This window comes from Sorex fumeus, unplaced genomic scaffold (assembly GCF_029834395.1).
Source record: "Sorex fumeus unplaced genomic scaffold, SorFum_2.1 ptg000014l, whole genome shotgun sequence".
NCBI lineage: Eukaryota > Metazoa > Chordata > Mammalia > Eulipotyphla > Soricidae > Sorex > Sorex fumeus.
Genome location: NW_026606071.1, coordinates 18846489 through 18866840, shown reverse-complemented (window position 1 = coordinate 18866840; position 20352 = coordinate 18846489). Strand labels below are relative to the sequence as shown.

At 41.5% G+C, this 20352-nt stretch overlaps 2 protein-coding genes across 8 annotated transcripts in view; one reads left to right on the top strand and one right to left on the bottom strand.

Annotated features, from left to right (window-relative positions):
• Nucleotides 1-4054: 4054 nt before the first annotated feature.
• On the bottom strand, nt 4055-15585 carry NDUFB3 (NADH:ubiquinone oxidoreductase subunit B3). The gene is made up of 3 exons (XM_056111871.1): nt 15443-15585; nt 6785-6944; nt 4055-4330 (listed from the first exon to the last, which is right to left on the bottom strand). Exons 2-3 carry the CDS (start codon nt 6940-6942, stop codon nt 4174-4176), a joined length of 315 nt encoding a protein of 104 aa, XP_055967846.1. The 5' UTR covers nt 6943-6944; nt 15443-15585; the 3' UTR covers nt 4055-4173.
• Nucleotides 15586-15828: 243 nt separating this feature from the next.
• Nucleotides 15829-20352, top strand: part of HYCC2 (hyccin PI4KA lipid kinase complex subunit 2) — a 74159-nt gene continuing 69635 nt past the window's right edge. Inside the window, exons 1-2 of one of the 7 annotated variants that reach the window (XM_056111683.1) lie at nt 15829-15902; nt 16696-16732. The gene's annotated coding sequence lies outside the window, so the exon portion shown is untranslated. Of the gene's footprint in view, nt 15903-15941; nt 16068-16695; nt 16733-20352 lie in introns of those variants that run through there. The other 6 variants (XM_056111682.1, XM_056111688.1, XM_056111687.1 and 3 more) reach the window with 6 other exon arrangements.

Here is a 20352-nt window from a genome sequence, read left to right as displayed (position 1 = left end):
TAGCTTGGTTCTTCCTGAGAACATCTCATTATACATTTCGCAGTCCTCAGGCCAGGTTAATCTTCCTAGCTCCAGCAGGGTCCTAGTCTCGTCCTTACTTACTTTTGGATCATGACAGCATTTGTCCATTATCATGCCCTCAACTTATAGTTGAGTATCGTGGCTCTTTGACCTGGCCCATTTCGATGCCAGGGTAGCTCACTGCTTGCCCTGGGTCCATTCAGTCCCTCCTCGGGACCCTGCTTTTGGGGTGCTAGGAACTAAGGGCAACTGAGTCAAGAAATCAGATGCCCAGGAGTAAATATGATTCGGAGTCAATCAACTCCCAAGTTACAAAGCATAATATTAACTGTCTTCCTGTGTCCACACAGAAAGGACATTGCTTACAATACAAGTTCAGTGTCCTTAGATGGGTGTGAGCTGACAAACCTAAGCTACCTGAGGAAGGACAAAAGAGTGTTATCCTACAATACCCCTATTTTATTAAATGTCCCTGCTTATATTTATTTTAAAATCTATTGTTTGGCAATAATCACTTGAATATTTCTTCACTAGTACTTGCAGTGCATCTTTTCCCATTATTCTACCCTATAATTTTTTGTTACTCTGTGCCACATCCAGCAGTGCTTGGAGATCACTTCCAGCTTGTATCTGTTGGACCAGGTGGTGCAAGAAAGCAAACCCAGGGGTTGTGCATGCAAGGCTTGGGTTTCCGGCCCTTTGGGCTATCCCGGACCTTCCTCTGTCCTTTCAGTGTTTTGTTTAGATTTTGAATTCAGATTAAAATTTTATTTAAGAGAAGGAAAAGAAAGAGAAAATAGCAAGAACCATTACATGAGAGGGGGATTCCTAAGGATTCCCTTCCCGGCTTTAAATGTTTAAAAACAATTAAAAAAAAAACCGGTAGCATAACACTGGATCTTTTCCCCTCTGAAACTTAGTATCTTTTACTGGAAGGTAGGAGTTAAATACTTCTTTGGGTGGGGGGGTGGATTTCCAGAGGAAGCCACCAAAGCTATACCTGGAGGTGCTCAGGGGTGCATGCAGTAATGGCGAGTGAAATCAGAACCTTTCACATGCTACAACTCTTCCCCTGGTCCCTATATGCTAAATTTCATTATTATTAATTTTTTTGTTTTGGGGCACTTGTATGTTCATGGCTTATTGTTGGCTCTGCACTCAGGGATCACTCTTGGCAGGTTCAGCGGACCATACAGGGTGTCAGGGATCAAAAAGATCGGCTGTATGCAAGGCAAGTGTCTTACCCACTGTACTCTTTGTTTCTATATGTTAATTTTCAGACCATTTAAATTTACTAAAATTATTGATACAATTAAGTTCAAGCCTGCTGTCTGCCACCTTGAACTACTTATTCTAGTTCAAGAATTCTAGTTCTTAAACTAGAATGGTTTGTCTATTTATTCTATTGTTTTTTGTTCTCATTAAGTACTTTTTCTTATCTACACTTACAGTTAATGATTCCACTCCACATTTCAATTACATCATCAGCTTATTAGGAATCACTCTGTCTCATCTATTTGGTGATTCCTTAACCTATGAAATAAAAAATTTACAATGAAAGAAAAAATGACCTCAGTCTTATATGAGCTTTGTTACTTAAGAAAAACATACCCCTATTCAATAAGTTGAGTTCTAAATTTCAACCTTAAGAGATTTAACCAATTAAAATAAAAAATTCAATGATATGAATGTAATTTACTGTTAGAAAAGACAAGTGATATGATTTCACTTGTATCAGTCACATTCAGAGACAGAGAGTAAGTTGTTAGTTACAGGAGCTGGTGGAGTGTTGGAAAGGTATTGCTTATGATTATTGATTATTTAAAAAAAAATATTTCCCCCAATGAAAAAGCCACAGTCAAAGAAATCATTGCTGAGAAGTTCCCAGAGTTAAAAAATGCAGAGATACAGATCCAAGGAGTCAGAAGGGTGCCAGTAAAAAAAAAAAATATTTTTTAGGTCCAGTAGTGATCATGGTATCTCCCCTGCCAGCGGTAGGGCATTTGCCTTGCATGCAGACACGAGCCAGGTTCGATTCCTCTGCCCCTCTTGGAAAGCCCGGCAAGCTACCAAGAGTATCTTGCCCGCACAGCAAAGCCTGGCAAGCTACCTGTGATGTATTCGATATGCCAAACACAGTAACAAGTCTCAAAATGGAGATGTTACTGGGTCTGCTCGAGCAAATCGATGAACAACGGGAGGACAGTGACAGTGATAGGTCCGGCACTTCCACCTGATGGTGCTCTGGGAATTGAATCTGTGATCAGTCACATGCAAGGCAAATGCTTAACCTCTGTGTTATCAATCTGATTCTTGACTTAATTTAAAAAAAAAAAACTGTTTTGGTTTTGGAATGACACCTGGTGCTCAGGGCTTACTCCTGACTGCTCAGGAATCACTCCTGGTGGAGTGTGGGGGAACCATATGGGATACTTGGGATTGAACCCAGGCTGGCTGCCTGCAAGGCAAGCGCCCTTCCTGCGGTATTGCTCCTGGACTTTCAGGCTTTTTTTTGGGGGGGGGGGGTCACACCTGGTGATGCACAGGGGTTACTCCTGGTTCTGCACTCAGGAATTACTCCTGGCGGTGCTCAGGGGACCATATGGGATGATAGGAATCGAACCCAGGTCGGCTGCATGCAAGCAAATCAAATGCCCTACCCGCGGTATTATCACTCCAGCTCCTGGACTTTCAGTTTTAAATGCTGAAGTTAGTCAGTAGGAGTGGCACAGTGCCTTAGAGCAGTTTCTCAGAATATTCTAAGAGGACCGCAGCTGAAAATTGCATAAATGGGGAGTCACATCATAAGACTAGAGTGTCACATAGTAGAATGGGGTGATGGCCACAGGAAGTAAACACATTTGGAAAGGGGCCACAATAGGAAAAAGTCAGAGAAATGCTGGCTTGGAACATAGGCTTTGCAAGCATATTCATGAATTCAAATTCCTGCTGTCCATTTACTGACCAAGATCTAGCAGCTTTGCTATTTGTACATGGTAGGTAGCTCTACTGTGACCCCTGGTACTGCAAATGATTTCCAGTCACACCACAGCCAGGTCTGTGTAAGTTCCCAAACAGAAGTGTAGTACCCATCAAGAACTATAACTAAAGTGTTTAAGTGCCAGTCAGGGAGTGTGACCCCTGGCAAGCATGTGTGAGTACAACAGGAGTGCAAATCTTGGTGAACACCGTGGCTGAGAGTGTGAGCACTATTATGTGCAACTGGCGACTAATACAAAAGTGCAAGTAGTGCAAGTATCACAATCAGATATGTCTGTAACCCTAGTGATGGCACCAACAGGGATGCAGGGGGAGGAATAAATAAAAAAGATGAAGTTAGTAACTGCTGATGACAGTTGTACATTATGGATGGAGTTAATACTATTGAACTGTACATTTGAAACTATTGCGAAGGAGGTGGAACTACAGTACAACAGGTAGGGTGTTTGCCTAAGCAGGTTTCCTAAGCATATAGAGTGTTTACCTAAGCTGACCCAGTTTCAATCTCTGGCATCCCATATAGTAAGTACTCAGAGCACTGCCAGGAGTGATCTCTGAGTGCAGTCAGGGGTAAGCCCTGAGCACTACTGGGTGTAAACCAAAACCAAAACCAAAAAAGCAACAAACCATTAAGATGAGGACTGGACAGTGCAAAGGTTGAGTTTGCCCTGCATGTGGATATAGTCACAAATCTGGTTTGGGTCTCCTGAGCATCAGTAGGCATGGCCCCTGAGCAAAGAGCTAGAAGTGGTCCCTGAGAACCAGAGTGTGGCCAAAACAAACAGAAAATTCCAGATAAAAAGGCTTGAGGATGTGGAGTTGGGGCTTGGGCCTCTGGTGCTGAGGACCATCAGGGTCAAGCTGGCGGTGCTTGGGGCTCTCAAGTGTTCCACCCAGTGGTGCCAAGGACAGGGGCAAGTGCCTCCAAGGCTTCTACACAGGTCAGATACATGTTCTGCATCACCTCTGACCATTGAGCATCTCCCAGTCCCTGAAAGATCTTCTTAAAGAAAAACAAAACTGGCACTACTTTTCCTTTAACCTTTTATTAAACCTTACTACTATTCTTTAAGGGACAAAGAGACAAGTAGGGTACAGTGAAGGAATCTTTTTTTCTGAGTGAAGAAGCTAAGATACTTCCAGGAATTTTCTTCAGTGATGAGTCTTATCTTTATTCTGAGACTCCCAGATATATTCAGCCCCTGCAGCTACCACAAATGCAGCAAATCCCCATTTGAATCCTTTCAATATTGCACCAACAAAGGAAACATTGTGGGCAAAGCCACCCATGTATCTCCAAGCTTCATTGCTAGAGAGAAAAAAAAGAAGAAAAAATTATCATCACATATGTTGAGTGAAACATTTGATTTTCAGCTTTCTGACTGATTTAAATGCAATCTTATATGTGGATCATGACAGAATTCAGTCTTTCTGTAGCATAGGACAATTAGGTCTCATACCCAAGTTTATATATAGAAGAAGAAAACATACTTCATGATCCCACATATCACACTCATCACAGTTCTACAGGATTTTATAGAATCCTATACTTTTGTCCAATCTATCACAAATCAGCAGTATGTCCATACTAGACAACTAGTTATAGAATGAGAAAGCTAGAAACTTGAATGTTAATCTTTTATCTGCCATTTCAGGCAAGATAAATTAACATGTAGGGGATGCTTCTTCTACTCAAAAATGATTACTATATAACTTACAGTGTTATCTGGCCACTGGGGAAGGTGGGGGGTGAGGTGGGGGGAGTATGTGTGCAGAGTGTGTGTGCGCAAATCCAGCAGGGCTTAGGAGCTACTCCTGTTCAGGAGTCACTCTGGGCAGTGCGTGCGGAGCCATATGTGGTGCTGGTAATCTAACTAAGGTTGTTTGCATGTAAGGCAAGCTTCTTAATCTCTATACTACTCTCTCCAGTCCAAAAGTTTTATTATGAAGATTAAACAGGATGATGAACAGGATGATGTGTGATATATTTTGGCAGAGTATGTAACATTGACACTATTACACTCAAGTAATTACTATTATTGTCACTGTCACTGTCCTCCCGTTGTTCATCGATTTGCTCGAGAGGGCCCAGTAACGTCTCCATTGTGACAAATGTTACTGTGTTTGACATATCGAATACATCACAGGTAGCTTGCCAGGCTTTGCCGTGTGGATGAGATACTCTTGGTAGCTTGCCGGGTTCTCCCAGAGGGGCGGAGGAATCGAACTTGGGTCGCCCATGTTGGATGCTTGCAAGGCAAACGCCCTACCCGTTGCGCTATCGCTTCAGCCCAATTACTATTACTATTATTAGTATATACTCAAGAATACCACAGCTTTCCCGTCAGAGCACGCTGAATTTTAGAAGACTGATTTCTTAACCTAGTAATCATTCTTCTAAGTATCCTGAACAGAGAAGTAGAGAATAATCAGGGAGAGAGGGAGAGGGGAAAGCAGGAGAGAGCAGGAAGGAGGAGGGAGAGGGGGAGAAATAGAGAGGGGTGGAGAGGGAGAGGGAGAGGGGAGAGGGAGGGGGGAGAGAGAGAGAGAGAGAGAGCGCACAAGTGAGCATGAATGCTAGAGTGGGGGGTGGGTAATTGGGAGGGGAGAGAGGGAGGGGAGAGAGAGAATAAGGGTTAAGGGGATCCCTGGCACTGCATATGGTTGCCTAAACATTGTCAGGAATAAGCCCTGAGTAATGCCAAATAGGATCCTATATATATATATATACACATACACACATATATGTATATGAATAATAGGCGAAAGGAGAGATAACACAGTGGGTAGGGTGTTTGCCTTGCACGCAGCCAACATGGCTGACCCGAGTTCGATTCCTCCGCCCCTCTCGGAGAGCCTGACAAGCTACCTAAAGTATCTCCCCCGCACGGCAGAGCCTGGCAAGCTACCCATAATGTATTCGATATGCCAAACGCAGTAACAACAAAGTCTCCAATGGAGACGTTACTGGGCCCGCTTGAGAAAATCGATGAACAACGGGAGGACCTTACCTTACTTATATATGAATAATATGTCATAAGGAAATGTTTCAACTCAGGAATGCAAGATAATTTTAATATCTGAAAAATCAATAAAACCAATGCACCATATTAAAAAAGGTTGGAGATCTGGTTTAGCTGAATAGCAAGAGTGCAAAGGAATATGAGGAAAATTTTGGGAATGATAATATTCTTTATAGACTCTGATGATAGTTACATAATCACACATGCACTGCAGCATTGTTCTTCTGTTGTTCAACAATTTGCTCAAGTAGACACCAGTAATGTCTCCATTGTGAGACTTGTTACTGTTTTTGGCATATGGAATACGTCACAGGTAGCTTGCCAGGCTTGCTGTGTGGGCGGGATACTCTCAGTAGCTTGCCAGGCTCTCCGAGAGAGGCTGAAGAATCGAACCTGGGTCAGCCGCGCACAAGGCAAACGCTTGACCCACTGTACTATCGCTCCAGCCCAATCACATATGAAATATACATAAATTTATTATATACTTGTTCTATAAAAATATTTTAATGGTCATGTTAAAACATTACAGTAAAAAACATTTCTATTATTTTTTAAAGACTATAGGGTTGTGAATGTAGCTCCCTGAAGAGTGACTGCCTTGCATACGAGGCCCATTTTCAGTCCTTAGCACTGCGAAAAATAAAAACCAAAACAAGTAAAAGAACCACAGAGAGACTACATTAAAAAGGAAAATAGATACGGACATTCAGTGATAAATTACATGTAGTTATTATTCTTACCGGGCCCATGGATCCTTTAACCCTCGTGCAGCAAGCTTCTCCTGAACAATTTCTAATGGTGTCCCTTCTACCTTCCATTGTCTATAATCTGGAAGTTCCATTTTACCATGACCATGACCATGTCCATGTCCATTTTCATGTCCATGTCCATGTGCCATGTCTACAAAAAAATAGAGAATATTTATATTTTCAAAAGGCAATATAAACACTCAAAAATTATGAGTTTAGAGATTTTATGAAGTATTTAATTAAACAGTAAATACCCAAAATATTAAAAAGAAAGATGATTAGAAATCTCACAAATAAGAGGCAAGAGAAACTATCTACTATGCGGTTCCTTTTCTTCATAACTGTAACATTTTCTCTGCTAAAGTGCCAGATGCACTCCATCAATGCTCTTTACATGTACAAACATGCTTCATTTCACTGTACCTCATGTATTTTGCACTTTGGTTTTTTTCATTTGTTTGTTGTTGGTTTTTTTTTTTTTCTTTTTGAGATGCTCAGGGGTTATTCCTGGCTCTGCACTCAGGAATTACTCCTGGTGGTGCTTGAGGGACCACATGAGATGTAGGGAATCAAACTCAGGCAGGCTGCATGCAAGGCCAATGCCATATCCGCTGTACACAGTGCTCCGGCCCCAGCACCTTTGTAGTGGATTTTATACAAGATACACCACTAGCAAATTATCACTTGGTTAACATTTTTAAAGCAACACAGGATTTTAAAATAAGGTTATGTACACTTTTTTTTTCACATTTAAGTCTGCTACTACATTTATATAGTTTTTATACACCAAGGAGAAAACAATAAAGATTCACATGACTTGGAACTGCACCCATATTATCTCTGAGAAATGCCAGTAGTAACTCAGTTACTCCTAAAACAATTTTGAATTTAAATTATAATTACCTCCATTATACAGATAAAGACAATGAAACTCTAAGGTTAGAAACACAAATGATACTAGATTTTAAAGCTTGTAGCTTGATTTTATAGCCCTCACGCTGAACTTCTAAGCAATTGTTTCCTTCTTTTTAGTCCTTACATAGGTGTGTAATCCTGAGGTGGCTAGGAAAGTCCCGCAGCTCTTCCCAAGGGCATTCGATAGTCTAGGGCCACTCTCCCACCTGGGAAGGTGGACACCATAGGCGGACAAAGGAGGACATGAGGCCCCAGGCTGGTTTCTGATCAGTTGCCATTTATTCCATTCTCCCCACACACCTGTTCCAGTCCCACTAAGCCCCTCATTCCAGTCTCCTCCAGTCTCTCCCACTCAATGCCCAGATCTCTCTCTCTCTCTTCTCTCACCAAATCCCCCCATTGGGGAAAGCAGAATCAACATATCAAAGCCCTTCCAGATCGCCAATCAGGCTCAATCAGGCTCAAGGACAGAAATACCTCCTAGGGGTGTTTCTCGGCTCCTTAGTCCAATAACTTAACTAACATCTTAATTCTACTTCTTTTTTTCCCCCCATTTTTAATAATTTTATTTACTGGATCACCGTGAGAGCAGTTACAAAGCTTTCAGGCTTAAGTCATATAATGAAACACCCTTACCTTCACCAGTGCCCATTCTCTACCCCCCCAAAACCCCAATATACCCCCATATCACACCCTCCCCCTAACTTTAGGGCAGATGATTTCCACATTACTCTCTCTCTACTTTGATTACATTCAATATTTTGACACCAGACCTACCATATTATTTGGGATTTTACCCCAACACTCAGATAATGCTGCAGTAAACAATTTATTTTCTATTGCTGGTTATGAATAACATATGATGCTGCATGGCTACAGCAGTGGCTGTGCGATTTTGAAATTTCAAAATTTTAACAATTAAATCTGGAGGGATTTATGCCATAACCTGCTGGGTTTCGAGATTTGTTCCTAAGTGTCTTGGATCATGGCCGTTAAGTAGCTTGATCAGGAGCCATAGAGGCTGTTTGTGGATGGCAAACTGGGGTCTTGTTGGGACGGGGAGGAAAGGGCCGGCTCCACCCCCATGCCGTGAGACCCTGAATGTCTTGTCATGGAGGGCCCAAACCTGACTGTCCAGTGGCCTCTGGAGGATGGCAGCTACCAAGCCGCCTAGGGGGAGCAGGTGGAGGGACAGCACCCTTTCCCCCCCTAGAATGGCCTGGTGACAATAACCTACTGCGGGGTCTGGATGCATCTCTGCCAAAAGCCCGTGGGTTCCGAGATTTGTTTCTGAGTCTCTGGGATCATGGCCATTAAGCAGTTTAATCAGGAACCAGAGAGGTCATGCCTCCAATTATACAGCTGAGCCAGAGGTGGTTTGTGGGTCTGTCTCCCACATACCTAACTTTTGGCTGTTTACTTTCTTGGTAAACTTTGCCCCAAGTTTTGGGGTCTGGCCAAAGGCACAGCAGCAATTTTGGGGTATCTGGAAGTCCGAAGGCACCATCAGGCTGCTGATGCACTCACCTCACAGGTACAGATTGACCTGCTAGCGGCACCATACCCCCTTAATTCTACTTCTTAATATTAGTTATTTTGTATTGACACAGTAAGAGAAACATTAAGCTTGTAGGGTGGCTCTCCTGAGAACACCTCACCATACACTCTGACTACAGTGCTCAGGCCAGATTAATCTTTTCTAACCCTAGCAGGGTCCTAGTCTAGTTACTTTTTGGATCATGACAGAATTTGTCTATGACCATGCTCTTAACTTATAGTTAAGTATTATGGCACTTTGATCTGGCCCATTTCGAAGCTAGGGTAGCTCACAGCTTGCCCCGAATCTATCTAGTCTCTCGTCGGGACCCTGCTTTTGGAATGCTAGGAAGTAAGGGCGACTGAGGCTTAAATTGAGAGAACAGATGCCCATGAGTGAGTATCATTCTGAGTCAATTAACTCCCAAGTTACAAAAACACAGCATTAACTGTTTTCTTGTGTCTATATAAAAAGGACACTTCTGAATTAACTATGCAAAGGACTTAAGGAGAAAAGAAATATTTACAAGTTAACAGAGTCTGATTAGGAGATAAAGGTGATTGACCTGTTGGGGAAGCAGAGCACAAAGAGGTTACAAATAAACACAGAGGAATGGGAGCACTGTGATGAGAGTAACCTAATAAACCTAAGCTCCTTGTGGCAAGGTAGAAAGGACAAACCAATGTCATCCTCCACATAGACACAGATATGCATATCAAAACTGCAGTACATACTATTTTGTTACTGTTTTTTCCTATATTGAGAATGCACTATTGGGTTAAAAAAACACCTATCATGTGACCTGTTCTGCAAAAAAGACAGAACATATTGTACATTTTGTGGGTCAAGACATAAAACCAAAGGGCCAGAGACATAGTACTGGAGGAAAGGCTCTTCTTGCCTTACATCATGTGGCCAACCCCAGTTCAAAGTCTCAGCACCATAAATGATCTCCTGAGCATTACTAGGAATGATACTTAAGCAGAGCCACAAGTAAACCCTGAGCACTGCTGGGTCGCTGCTTCCCCAATGTTCACAGAACAGATGAGGGAAGTTGTACATAATCATAACTAATGAAGAACATTTAATGTTTGTATTTGTGGAGACAGTAACACTACTTTTGGTAGCTTTCATTCTTAAAAAGAAAATGAAGAGGATCTAAAGATATTCTGTGACTTTAAACTTCTGCTCTGCAAGTGTATGCCATGAGTCCAAATCCCGATGTCATCAGATGTGCATGAGTGCATTCCTGGCAGTGTGTACCTTTGATCCTGCAACCCATCCTGGATATCACAAGCTATATGTACAAAGGCACTTACAAAGGGGTATAACATTCATTGAGCACTGCAACCACAAAGACTGCAAAGCACATTGGTCAGGAAATGCAGCCTCTGATGAGTATGTGTGTGAGCATCACAGCTACCCTGGAGACCACAACAACCATAACTGGCATGCTTCAACTGCAGAGTACAACTCCTGGTGAGCACATGTATAAGCACTGCGATGAGGGAGCGCAAATCTCATTGCCCACTGCAACCTGACATGTGAGATCCAGAATATCAGTCTGGTGTGTTTGACCCTGGTGTCACAGCAATATTGACAACAAAGAAGGTAGTATGGGGATTAAAAATATTAATAGGGGCGAGAGCAATAGTACAGTGGGAAGGGCACTTGCCTTGTATGTGGTTGACCTGGGTTCAAACCCAGCCCTCTAGGAGTGATTCCTGAGCTTAGAGCCCAGAGTAAGCCATAATCACTGCCAGGTGTGGCACAAAACCAAACAAAAATATTAATAATAATAATAAAGAGATGGCTCTAAGCATTTCTCTGAGGATCTTTGAAACCACCTGCATCACTCTATGCCTCCGTTTCATCCAGTGTGGTGGCAACTACTCTGCTTGTTCAGCTCTATATTTTCCCCCCCGTTGTTTTCTGGGCACAACTGGAGATACTCAGTGGCTACTGCTAGCTCAATACTCAGTGGTCATTCCTAGTGGTGGTCAGGGAACCATGCAGTGCTGGAGATTAAACCTGGGCCTCCTATATGCAAAACATGCACTCCAGTCCACTGAACTATGGCCTCCCAGTCCACTGAACTATGGCCTCCCAGTCCACTGAACTATGGCCTAAGCTGTATTTTAATGCTAGTTGCCTGCATACTTCTAACATGTGCTCCTTTTGCAAGTTTTTACTCCATATATGTATTTCATGTGTATTTTCTCCTGCATGTAAAACATGTATTTCAACCAACTGAGCTATTTCTCTGGTCCAAACAATGATATCTTGCTCCCCTAAAGAAATGTTTGAGATTCTACTTCCATACAGATCTGGCATCAAATTAAGAACTGTAATATCTTTTTTTTTTCCTTTTTGGGTCACACCCGGTGATGCACAAGAGTTACTCCTGGTTCATGCACTCAGGAATTACTCCTGGCGGTGCTCGGGGGACCATATGGGATGCTGGGAATTGAACCCGGGTCGGCCGCGTGCAAGGCAAATGCCTTACCCGCTGTGTTATTGCTCCAGCCCCAAGAACTGTAATATCTTGGCCAAATCATTTAATTTCTATGAACTTCAGTTTCTTCATATAACAGTATTGTAAAATTACTTTGTAAGATTGTAAGAACTGGGTAAAACACATTGTTTTACCTCCCACTTTTACTCCCAAAAGTATGACAATGTGACTTAGAATAACCATTATGAATGACTGTTTAGCATATCCTAGAAAAACTGGATATCTGGATACCATCTGACCTAGCAAATCTATCTTTTTCTTTTTTGACATGAATCACTGTGAGATACAGTTACAGATTTACAAACTTTTGTGACTACACTTCAGTCATACAATGATCAAGTACCCATCCCTCCATTGGTGGCCACTATCCACCACCAATGTTTCCAGTAACCCCCTGCCCCCTGCCTCTGTGGCAGGCACAGTCCCTTTCACTTTCTCTCTCCTTTGGGGTGTTATGGTTTAACAATTCTATTTCTATGTTCTATATACATTATCCAATATTAGTGGCCACTAACACTTTAAAATAAGACTGGTTCAACTGGGAAAGTGAAAGTTTTTAGTTTTAATTAATTCAAACTTCAAAATGGATTCTCAATTATTAGAAAAATCTAAAGACTAAGTTTGGAACAATTTGGGTATACAGACCAACTATATGGGGTTGGGGAGAGAGTACAGCAGGTAGGGCACTTTGGGAAATGGCTGATTTGGGTTGGATCCCCAGCATTCCATATGGTCCACCAAGCCCTACCAGGAGTGATTCCTGAGTGCAGAGCCAGAGGTAAGTCCTGAACACTGTAGGTGTGGTCCAAAACCAAAATCAAAGCAAAAACAAACAAACAAAGATCCCAGATCTTTTCTATTGTAAATTTTAGAGGTGATTTTAAACACAGATCAAGTGTTTATATTGTGAAAATAGCAAAAAGTATAAGACATTTTGAAAGATTATTCAGAAAAGTAAAATATTTCATTAATAATACTGATTACATCTTAAACATTTTAAATTACTGGGAAGGTGAATATGTAATAAATTGTATCTGTCATTTATGCAACCATTTCAATAATGTCACTAGATTTTTTTTTTTTTTGTGATGTTCAGTGGTTATTCCTGCTCTGCAATCACTCCTGGTGATGTTTAGGGGACCATAAGGGTTTCTGGGAATTGTACCTGGGTCTGTCATGTGCATGGCATATGTCCTACCCACTGCCCACTCCAGCTCCCTAGAAGAAATTTTAATTACTTATATGGCTTCCAATATATTTGTATTGCATAGCACAGGTTCAGAGACACTCTTGCAAGTGAACAAGGACTTTAGAAGATATAAAGATATGTAAGAATATTGTTTTTAGTCAAATTTTTAACTTTAGTCCTAAATGATAAACAATTTATATGTCCTACAATAGATTATTAAATTGATGCACAATGTAAAAACTACATGCAAATTGAAAAATCTTACAAATATGCGCAAGGCATGCATCAGAAAGACACTGATCCATTTATATTAAGTGAAAAGCCAAAACAATTCACTTTTTTAGGAATTCAGAACTGGTGGGAAATTAACCAGGTTAATGTATGTTGCAAGTCAGGAATAATGATGACCTCTTGGCCAAGATATAACCAGAGCAGTTCATATAAGTAGCTCTTAAGGCAGTATTTTACAATCTACTTTTTTGATTTGTTTTTGGGCACCATCAGCAGTGCTTCAGGCTTACACCTGGCAGGGATTGAGGACCATATGGGGTGCTGGGGATCAACCTGACTTGGCTGTGTACAAGGCGAGCACCTACCCACTGTTCGATCTCTCCAGCTCCTATTTTTAATCACTGTACCCCAAAGGAACTTTCTCTCCTTCCCAGAAATTGCTATGCTTTGGGGCAACACTAAGAGGTTCTCAGGCTTACTATTGGCTGGGCACTCGGGGATCACTCCCGGCAGGCTTCAGGACCTTATGTGGTGCCAGGGATGGAAGCTGGTCTGCCAGGTGCAAGGCAAGCACCCTACCCGCTGTACTTATCACTCTTGCCCGTATCCAGGAACTTTCAAACATTTTTTTATTACAGTCTCAGGAGTCCTGACTCTTCCACCAGCCCCCCATGAAATTTTAATAACAGATATTAATAACATATATATGTACTATGGCTTTAGAAGATACCATAAACCATTGTAGTTAAGTTTTTTTTCCAGTCATCACAACCCTATGCAAGAACCAATATTCACTTCCTTGAAGAAAAATCATCTCTCTTGAGAACGAAAGTTCTAAGTTATTGGCAACATTTTCTTTTTAACCAAAGGGGTTAATGAGCATTTGCTTAATTATAGTTCTTGTAAATGTTCTTGTTTTACATACCGTCCTGTTACATATACTTTACAATAAAAACAAAAATTTATAAGATGACCTAAATTATGTCAGGAATTCAGTAAGGGTCGATTAGTTTCAGAGTTGTTAAAAACCAGTGGTGAGGAAATAAATTCAAGAAATAAGGAACTTATGATCAGAAATTAAAAAAAAAACTGTCTTTCCACTTTTGGAGTGAACACCATATGGAAATCAAACTTTATTAATAAAGGCCTGGAGGGGGTGGTTGGAGAGATAATACAGCTAGCAGGGCGCTTGCCTTGCACGTAGCTGAACCAAGTTCGGTCCCGCACACCACATATGGTATCCTGGGACCCACTGGGAGTGACAACTGAGCATACAGCCAGGAGTACATCCTGAGCTCCGCCCGGCGTTGACCCCTAACAAAACGAACGGTAAGGGGGCTTGGAGAGTTTCAGTAAAAAGGAAAATAATAAGATATGCTACTTACAAATATTTTTTACTGTTTATCAAAGACTACATAAAGTACTATCCTACTTTCCGTCATTTAAAAAACTGCTAAGGAGCTGGAGAGATGGCACAGTGGGTAGGGCGTTTGCCTTGCACGCGGCCAGCCCGCGTTCGATTCCCAGCATCCCATATGGTCCCCTGAGCACACCCAGCTATGCACAGGAGTAACCCCTGTGCACAGGAGTAACCCCTGTGCACAGCTGGGTGTGACCCAAAAAGCAAAAAAAAAAAAATCGCTAAGACTCTAAAGACGTTAGAAAATGGCTTCACTGATTGACGCTCAACTTAAAAATACTAATCACCCTAAAACTAATTGCTATTTTGCATCCAGTTTTTTTTTCATTTTAATGTGTTGTAAAGATTCACAACAGAAAAATCTTAAAGCTACCGATGTTTTTGTGAAAAGACGTTGCAGTTACTCCGAATTTACCAATTTTTAATTTGAGAGCTGAGCTTTTTCTGCTTTTAAAAGGTAAAGGCCCTCCCGTTGATCGTCGATTTGCTCGAGCGGGCCCAGTAACGTCTCCATTGGAGGCTTTGTTGTTACTGTGTTTGGCATATCGAATACTCTGCTTTTACTCCATTAAAAGTTAAACAAATACAGGGCAGGAGGGGTGCTGTGTCGGCAGAGAGGGAAAGGTACCTGGACTCATCATGCTCGGTAAATTACCTACAAGCGGACAGTACTATCTGTGGACTTCCTAAGTCTCTATTACTAGTTCTTCGTTCCTCCCCTTGAACGACGTTGACACACCCTCATCCTTCGTTACCATTTTGTCTCTCCTAGTCTAAAACTCCCAGGATAGAGCAGTTCTTAATTCCCAAGCAAAAGGTACCCCCACAGCTATCTCATTTACCTGACAGCAATCTGACCTCTCAGGACACTCAAAACTCAACCCTCCAGCCGGCGCCAACAGGAAACGGAAGCTGTCACCTCGAGTACCTTACGGCAAGAAAGCATGGAAATGATTTAACGTTCCGGCCCTGAGTCATAGACTCCTGGACCGAGTGACGCTGATGTGAAGGAGGATAAAGTCGGCGTGTTTTCGCTCTACCTCTGGAATCCACAGACTAACCGAATGGAGTGAAATTGTGGGTGGGGCGACGAATGAGGAGAGGGAGACATTTTCCGGGCAGGGAGTCCGGAATCTTTAGACCTTGCACCGGGAGGCGGGTCTTAAACGGCCTGTGCCCAATAGATGAGACTATTGTTAAAAGCGTGAAATTATCCAATGGGAGGGCCGCTTGTTGCGCTGCAGTTGGCAGCCTGCAGCGGGAGGCGGTGGCGGTAAGAAGCCGGAGGCAGCGGGGTGACAGGTAGGCGGTGGCGCTGTCTTTGAGGGTGGGGGGGAGACGCACAGTGCTGATCTGGATAGATTTTCTTTTTCTCGGGTGGCAGGAATTACAGAGGGCAGTTGACGAGGGTAGTCGGGGACGGCGTTTATCGGAGAGTTGGTGGTTCTGGCGCCGGTCGTGGACCAGGTAGCAGCATGGGAGGGTCGTGAGAACACGGCGGGTGGGGGCTGAGCCCGATGTGGCGACGCGGGGGCTGCGGTGGCGCCGGCGGAGAAAGGAGAGAGGCGGGAGCAAAGACGCTGTTGTGAGGACCGGAGGAATTCCGTGGACGAACTCGGGGGAGAGGGAAGAACGCGGCGTTTTGCAAGGCACCTGAGAGAAATCCTCGGGATCGCTTCGTTAGAGCCATTGCTCCGGGTGGCGAGCAGGGAGCGGAATAGAATGTTATTTTGCTGGTTGTCAGATCCTTGAAACTCTATGACTATACATTATGTAATCCTCCGCGATTATTTTACCCAAACAACTAGGTTGGTCCCTCTTGGACGAGGAGGTCTGGTGATCTATTGAGGTGCCAGAATAGTTGCTCCCCCCTCCCCCGCCCTCCCCCCCCCCCTCACCCCGAATCGGGCTCTGCAGGCGAGGGAGCGTGAAGGGTAGCGTAGTCACGAAGAGCGTAACCCAGAATCTGGACCTGGCTCCACAGAGATGTTCGTTGGAGACGAAGACGATCAGGTCCATAGATCCTTATTTTTGTAGTTCGTGAGTTTGTTTTGAAGGTCATAGCTGATAAAACTTCTTCTTTTTTAATCTTCAGGAAAAGTGGTGACCCTCAAAATTTTATAGAGTAGGAGGTAAGTGCAAGTTGTAAAATGCCTAGAAAATAAATTGATAGATTTTTTTTTTTCGGTCCCTGGAAATGGTAGGGACTGTCTAAATAAATAAGATGGGGGTTGGGCGGGGGGAGTAATTTTTTTCAAGTATTTTTTTTCCTCCAAGTCCAGAAACTAGTTCTTGGTTATTTCTTAGATTTGAAAAGTATGGCACCTCCTGAGATGAAATATTTTCAGGCATCATTAAGTATAAATTATATTCTCAGTTTTTATAATTTACACATGAAATGCAGAATTAAAGTAGAAATTTCAATCAATATGTGTTATGGGAGGGAAAAATTACTAAAAGATTTTTATTTTATAGCTCGCTGGAAACAGTTGTATTTTATTTTTTTTGAAGTGTCTTTAAAAGGAATATTATAAAATTGCTCAAATATAAACTGTTTGAAATGTTGCCTTTAGATGAGAAGATAACGACTGATACAGTATTAGCAAGTGCAAGGTTTTCCTGAGCTTGTTTTAATAATGCTTGTCAGGCTTTTTCTAACAAGTGATTCCCCCCCATCCCTCGTAATAATAGTTTATCATAGTGTACTCCAGAACACACACCACAGTTTTTTTCTAACTATTTGGTGGGAGAGGTATCCTGGAGTTTATTACAAAATATATGAGTACTGAGATATTTTATTAGAGAAAAATTTGATTTGACATAGCCACAAAGAATATTTCTGCTTTTATTTTAGGTACAATTCCATAGTGCAGGTACCTAGAAATTGCTGCTTTATTCAGGATACTGTATATATGGCTGTGTGTTCTCTGTGTGTATGTGTGTGTGTGTGAGCGTGTGTGTCTGTCTGTCTGTCTGTATGTATGTGTGTTTCTTATTATGTAACCCAGTTTGCTAGAGCTCTCTTAAGAGAACTAATGGCAGATTTTGAATGGCCAGTAGGTGTCATTGTAGAATATAATAAAGTTAACACTGGGAAATTTCCAAATGATATAATAAACACTATTCTGAATTAGAACAAAATTAATATTTCACTATCTCATTATAAGTCCTTTTGGGGCACATTTCCATATGGGAACTGTTTATACGGAATTGGAAACTGGATATGCAGAAGTATAGGGTTTTCTCTTAGAATGAACCTTTGAATGCTTGTTTCTTAATCCAAATCCTAAACAATTTTGCCATGCATATGGATTTAGGTTTGATTGTAACATACAGTTTCTGTGTCTTGTAATAGTTTAAGTTCTTGAGTGAAGTTATATAGTTTGAGGTTTACCATATAAAAAAATAGTGCCTCACAATAAGAAAAAAAATAAAATATGTACAGAACATATCAGCTGCACAAAATATTTATTTTTAATGAAAGGAATTATTCACTGTTTTTCATTAAATCTTTATTTCATTTTTCAATGAAAAGAATTCATTATTCTTTTAATATAAGGATTTTTTTTAGTCTTCTTTCTGTGTCTGTTTAGTCTTTTCATGTCCAAAATAGCTTCTTGTATCCTCTTATCTGGCTAGTAGGCCATGTACTTTTCTTAGGATGATGAACTGAATATTTGCTGTTCTCTAAAATGTAATTTAATGGATTTTGGAGGGAGTTGGAACAGAAAGTACAGGTGGCTTACGCTGGTGTGAATATAGTCCCTTTCTTGAAGCATCTTCTGCTGAACTCTTGTCACCTTGTTGGGTATTACTGATTGATACAGTGTAGAACATAGATCTAATGAAGGATGAAGGAGTTTTCCATGAAACCGGAGAGTTACGTACATCAAAATAGTCTAGGATTTTTTTTTTTTTGCATCACACCCGGCGATGCACGGGTTACTTCTGGCCCTTCACTCAGGAATTACTCCTGGCAGTGCTCGGGGGACCATATGGGATGCTGGGAATCGAACCCTGGTCGGCCATGTGCAAGGCAAATGCCCTACCTGCTGTGCTATCGCTCCAGCCCCTAATCTAGGATTTTTTAATTTTTATTTTGGGGCCACACCCAGTGATGCGTAGGGCTTACTCCTGGCTCTGTTCTTAGGAATTACTCCTTGACCATATACTCAGGGACTGTATGGGATGCTAGAGATTGAACCAGGATTGCCTGTGTGCAAGGCAAGCTCCCTACCCACTGTACTGTTGCTCCATTCCCGAGGAATTTTTTAAGTACATATATGTCTATTATATCATTTCTGCTTAGCCTTTAGATTTTAGTATGGGGGGAATATGAAGGGAGGTAGATAGATTTTGAAGAAAGAAAATTCCCTATATGATAAGGTTCACTATTGCTTTCATTTTAGAATTATTGATCTCATTCAAGGCTCTTACACTTGTGATATGAACCAGTAGATTAACTTGAAAGAGCTGCCAAAGCCAGCAACAGCTTTATAATTCAATATATTTTCACCGTGATATAATAACTAGGATCTGTTACTACATCTCGAAGCTAAAGTTACCAGAAATAAGCTTTATGGTACTGAATTTGGATTAATTTTTTTTTGTTTTTAGCCACTTTTCATAAATCTAGCTTCTTTCATAATTCAGACCTTAGTTAATATGTACAAATATTTGCTTATATCTTGTTCTTTTAATATTTCTGTGACCTATCTCCTGCTGTAAATAAACTAAATTGGAAAATAAGAATCAAAAGTTTTCATTATCAAATATTTTTCAGTATCGCTGTGATACAAAGATAAATACTTATTTTTCATATAAACATTCACTCACTTATACTTTACTCTTTAACAAGGCTTCAGACAATACTGGTCCCTTTTGAACATGTATTTTCTTGTAAAAAAACAACATAGGGCTAGAGCAGTAGTACAGCAGATAGAGCATTTACCTTGCATGCAGCCAATTTGAGATTCAGTCTCCAGCACCTTATATGGTCCCCTGAGCCCTTTAGGAGTGATCCCTGAGTGTAGAGCCAGGAGTAAACCAGGTATTGCCCAAAAAACCAAAATAACATATATTTCTCTTATGATTTTCTCAATGACATTGTCTTTTCTCTAGTTTAAGAAGACATATAATATGTATATAAACTATTATATTTGACTGTTTCATGTAATTGGTAGGATTTCTAATCAAATGGAGACTTATTAGTATTAAGTGTTTGCAGAGTTAAAAGTTCCTTGTCATATTTTTGGGCAGAAAGATGGTTCATTGTGCTAAATGCATGCTTTGCATATGGTAAGCTCTGTATTCTATCCCTGGCATCTCATGGTTTCCCCCCCGCACCACAGGGGTAACTTTAGTGTACTGAAGGGGGGACCCCAAAATTATGAATTTCCAATTGTATATGGAGTGAGGATGGTAGGGGTTGGTACCCTAACCTCCATTTTGTTCAAATTCCAAGGATACATATTCAGACTTGGAATTATGACTATGTTGACTTTGATATGGGTCGTGTTTAGAAATTCATGGTTCATGTTTGTGAATGAATTCTATACTTTCTGCTTAAGAATCTCTTTGTTGGGGGCTGGAGAGATGGCACAGCGGGTAGGGCATTTGCCTTGCACGCGGCCGACCCGGGTTCGATTCCCAGCATCCCATATGGTCCCCTGAGCACCGCCAGGAGTAACTCCTGAGTACAGAGCCAGGAGTAACCCCTATGCATCACCAGGTGTGACCCAAAAAGCAAAAA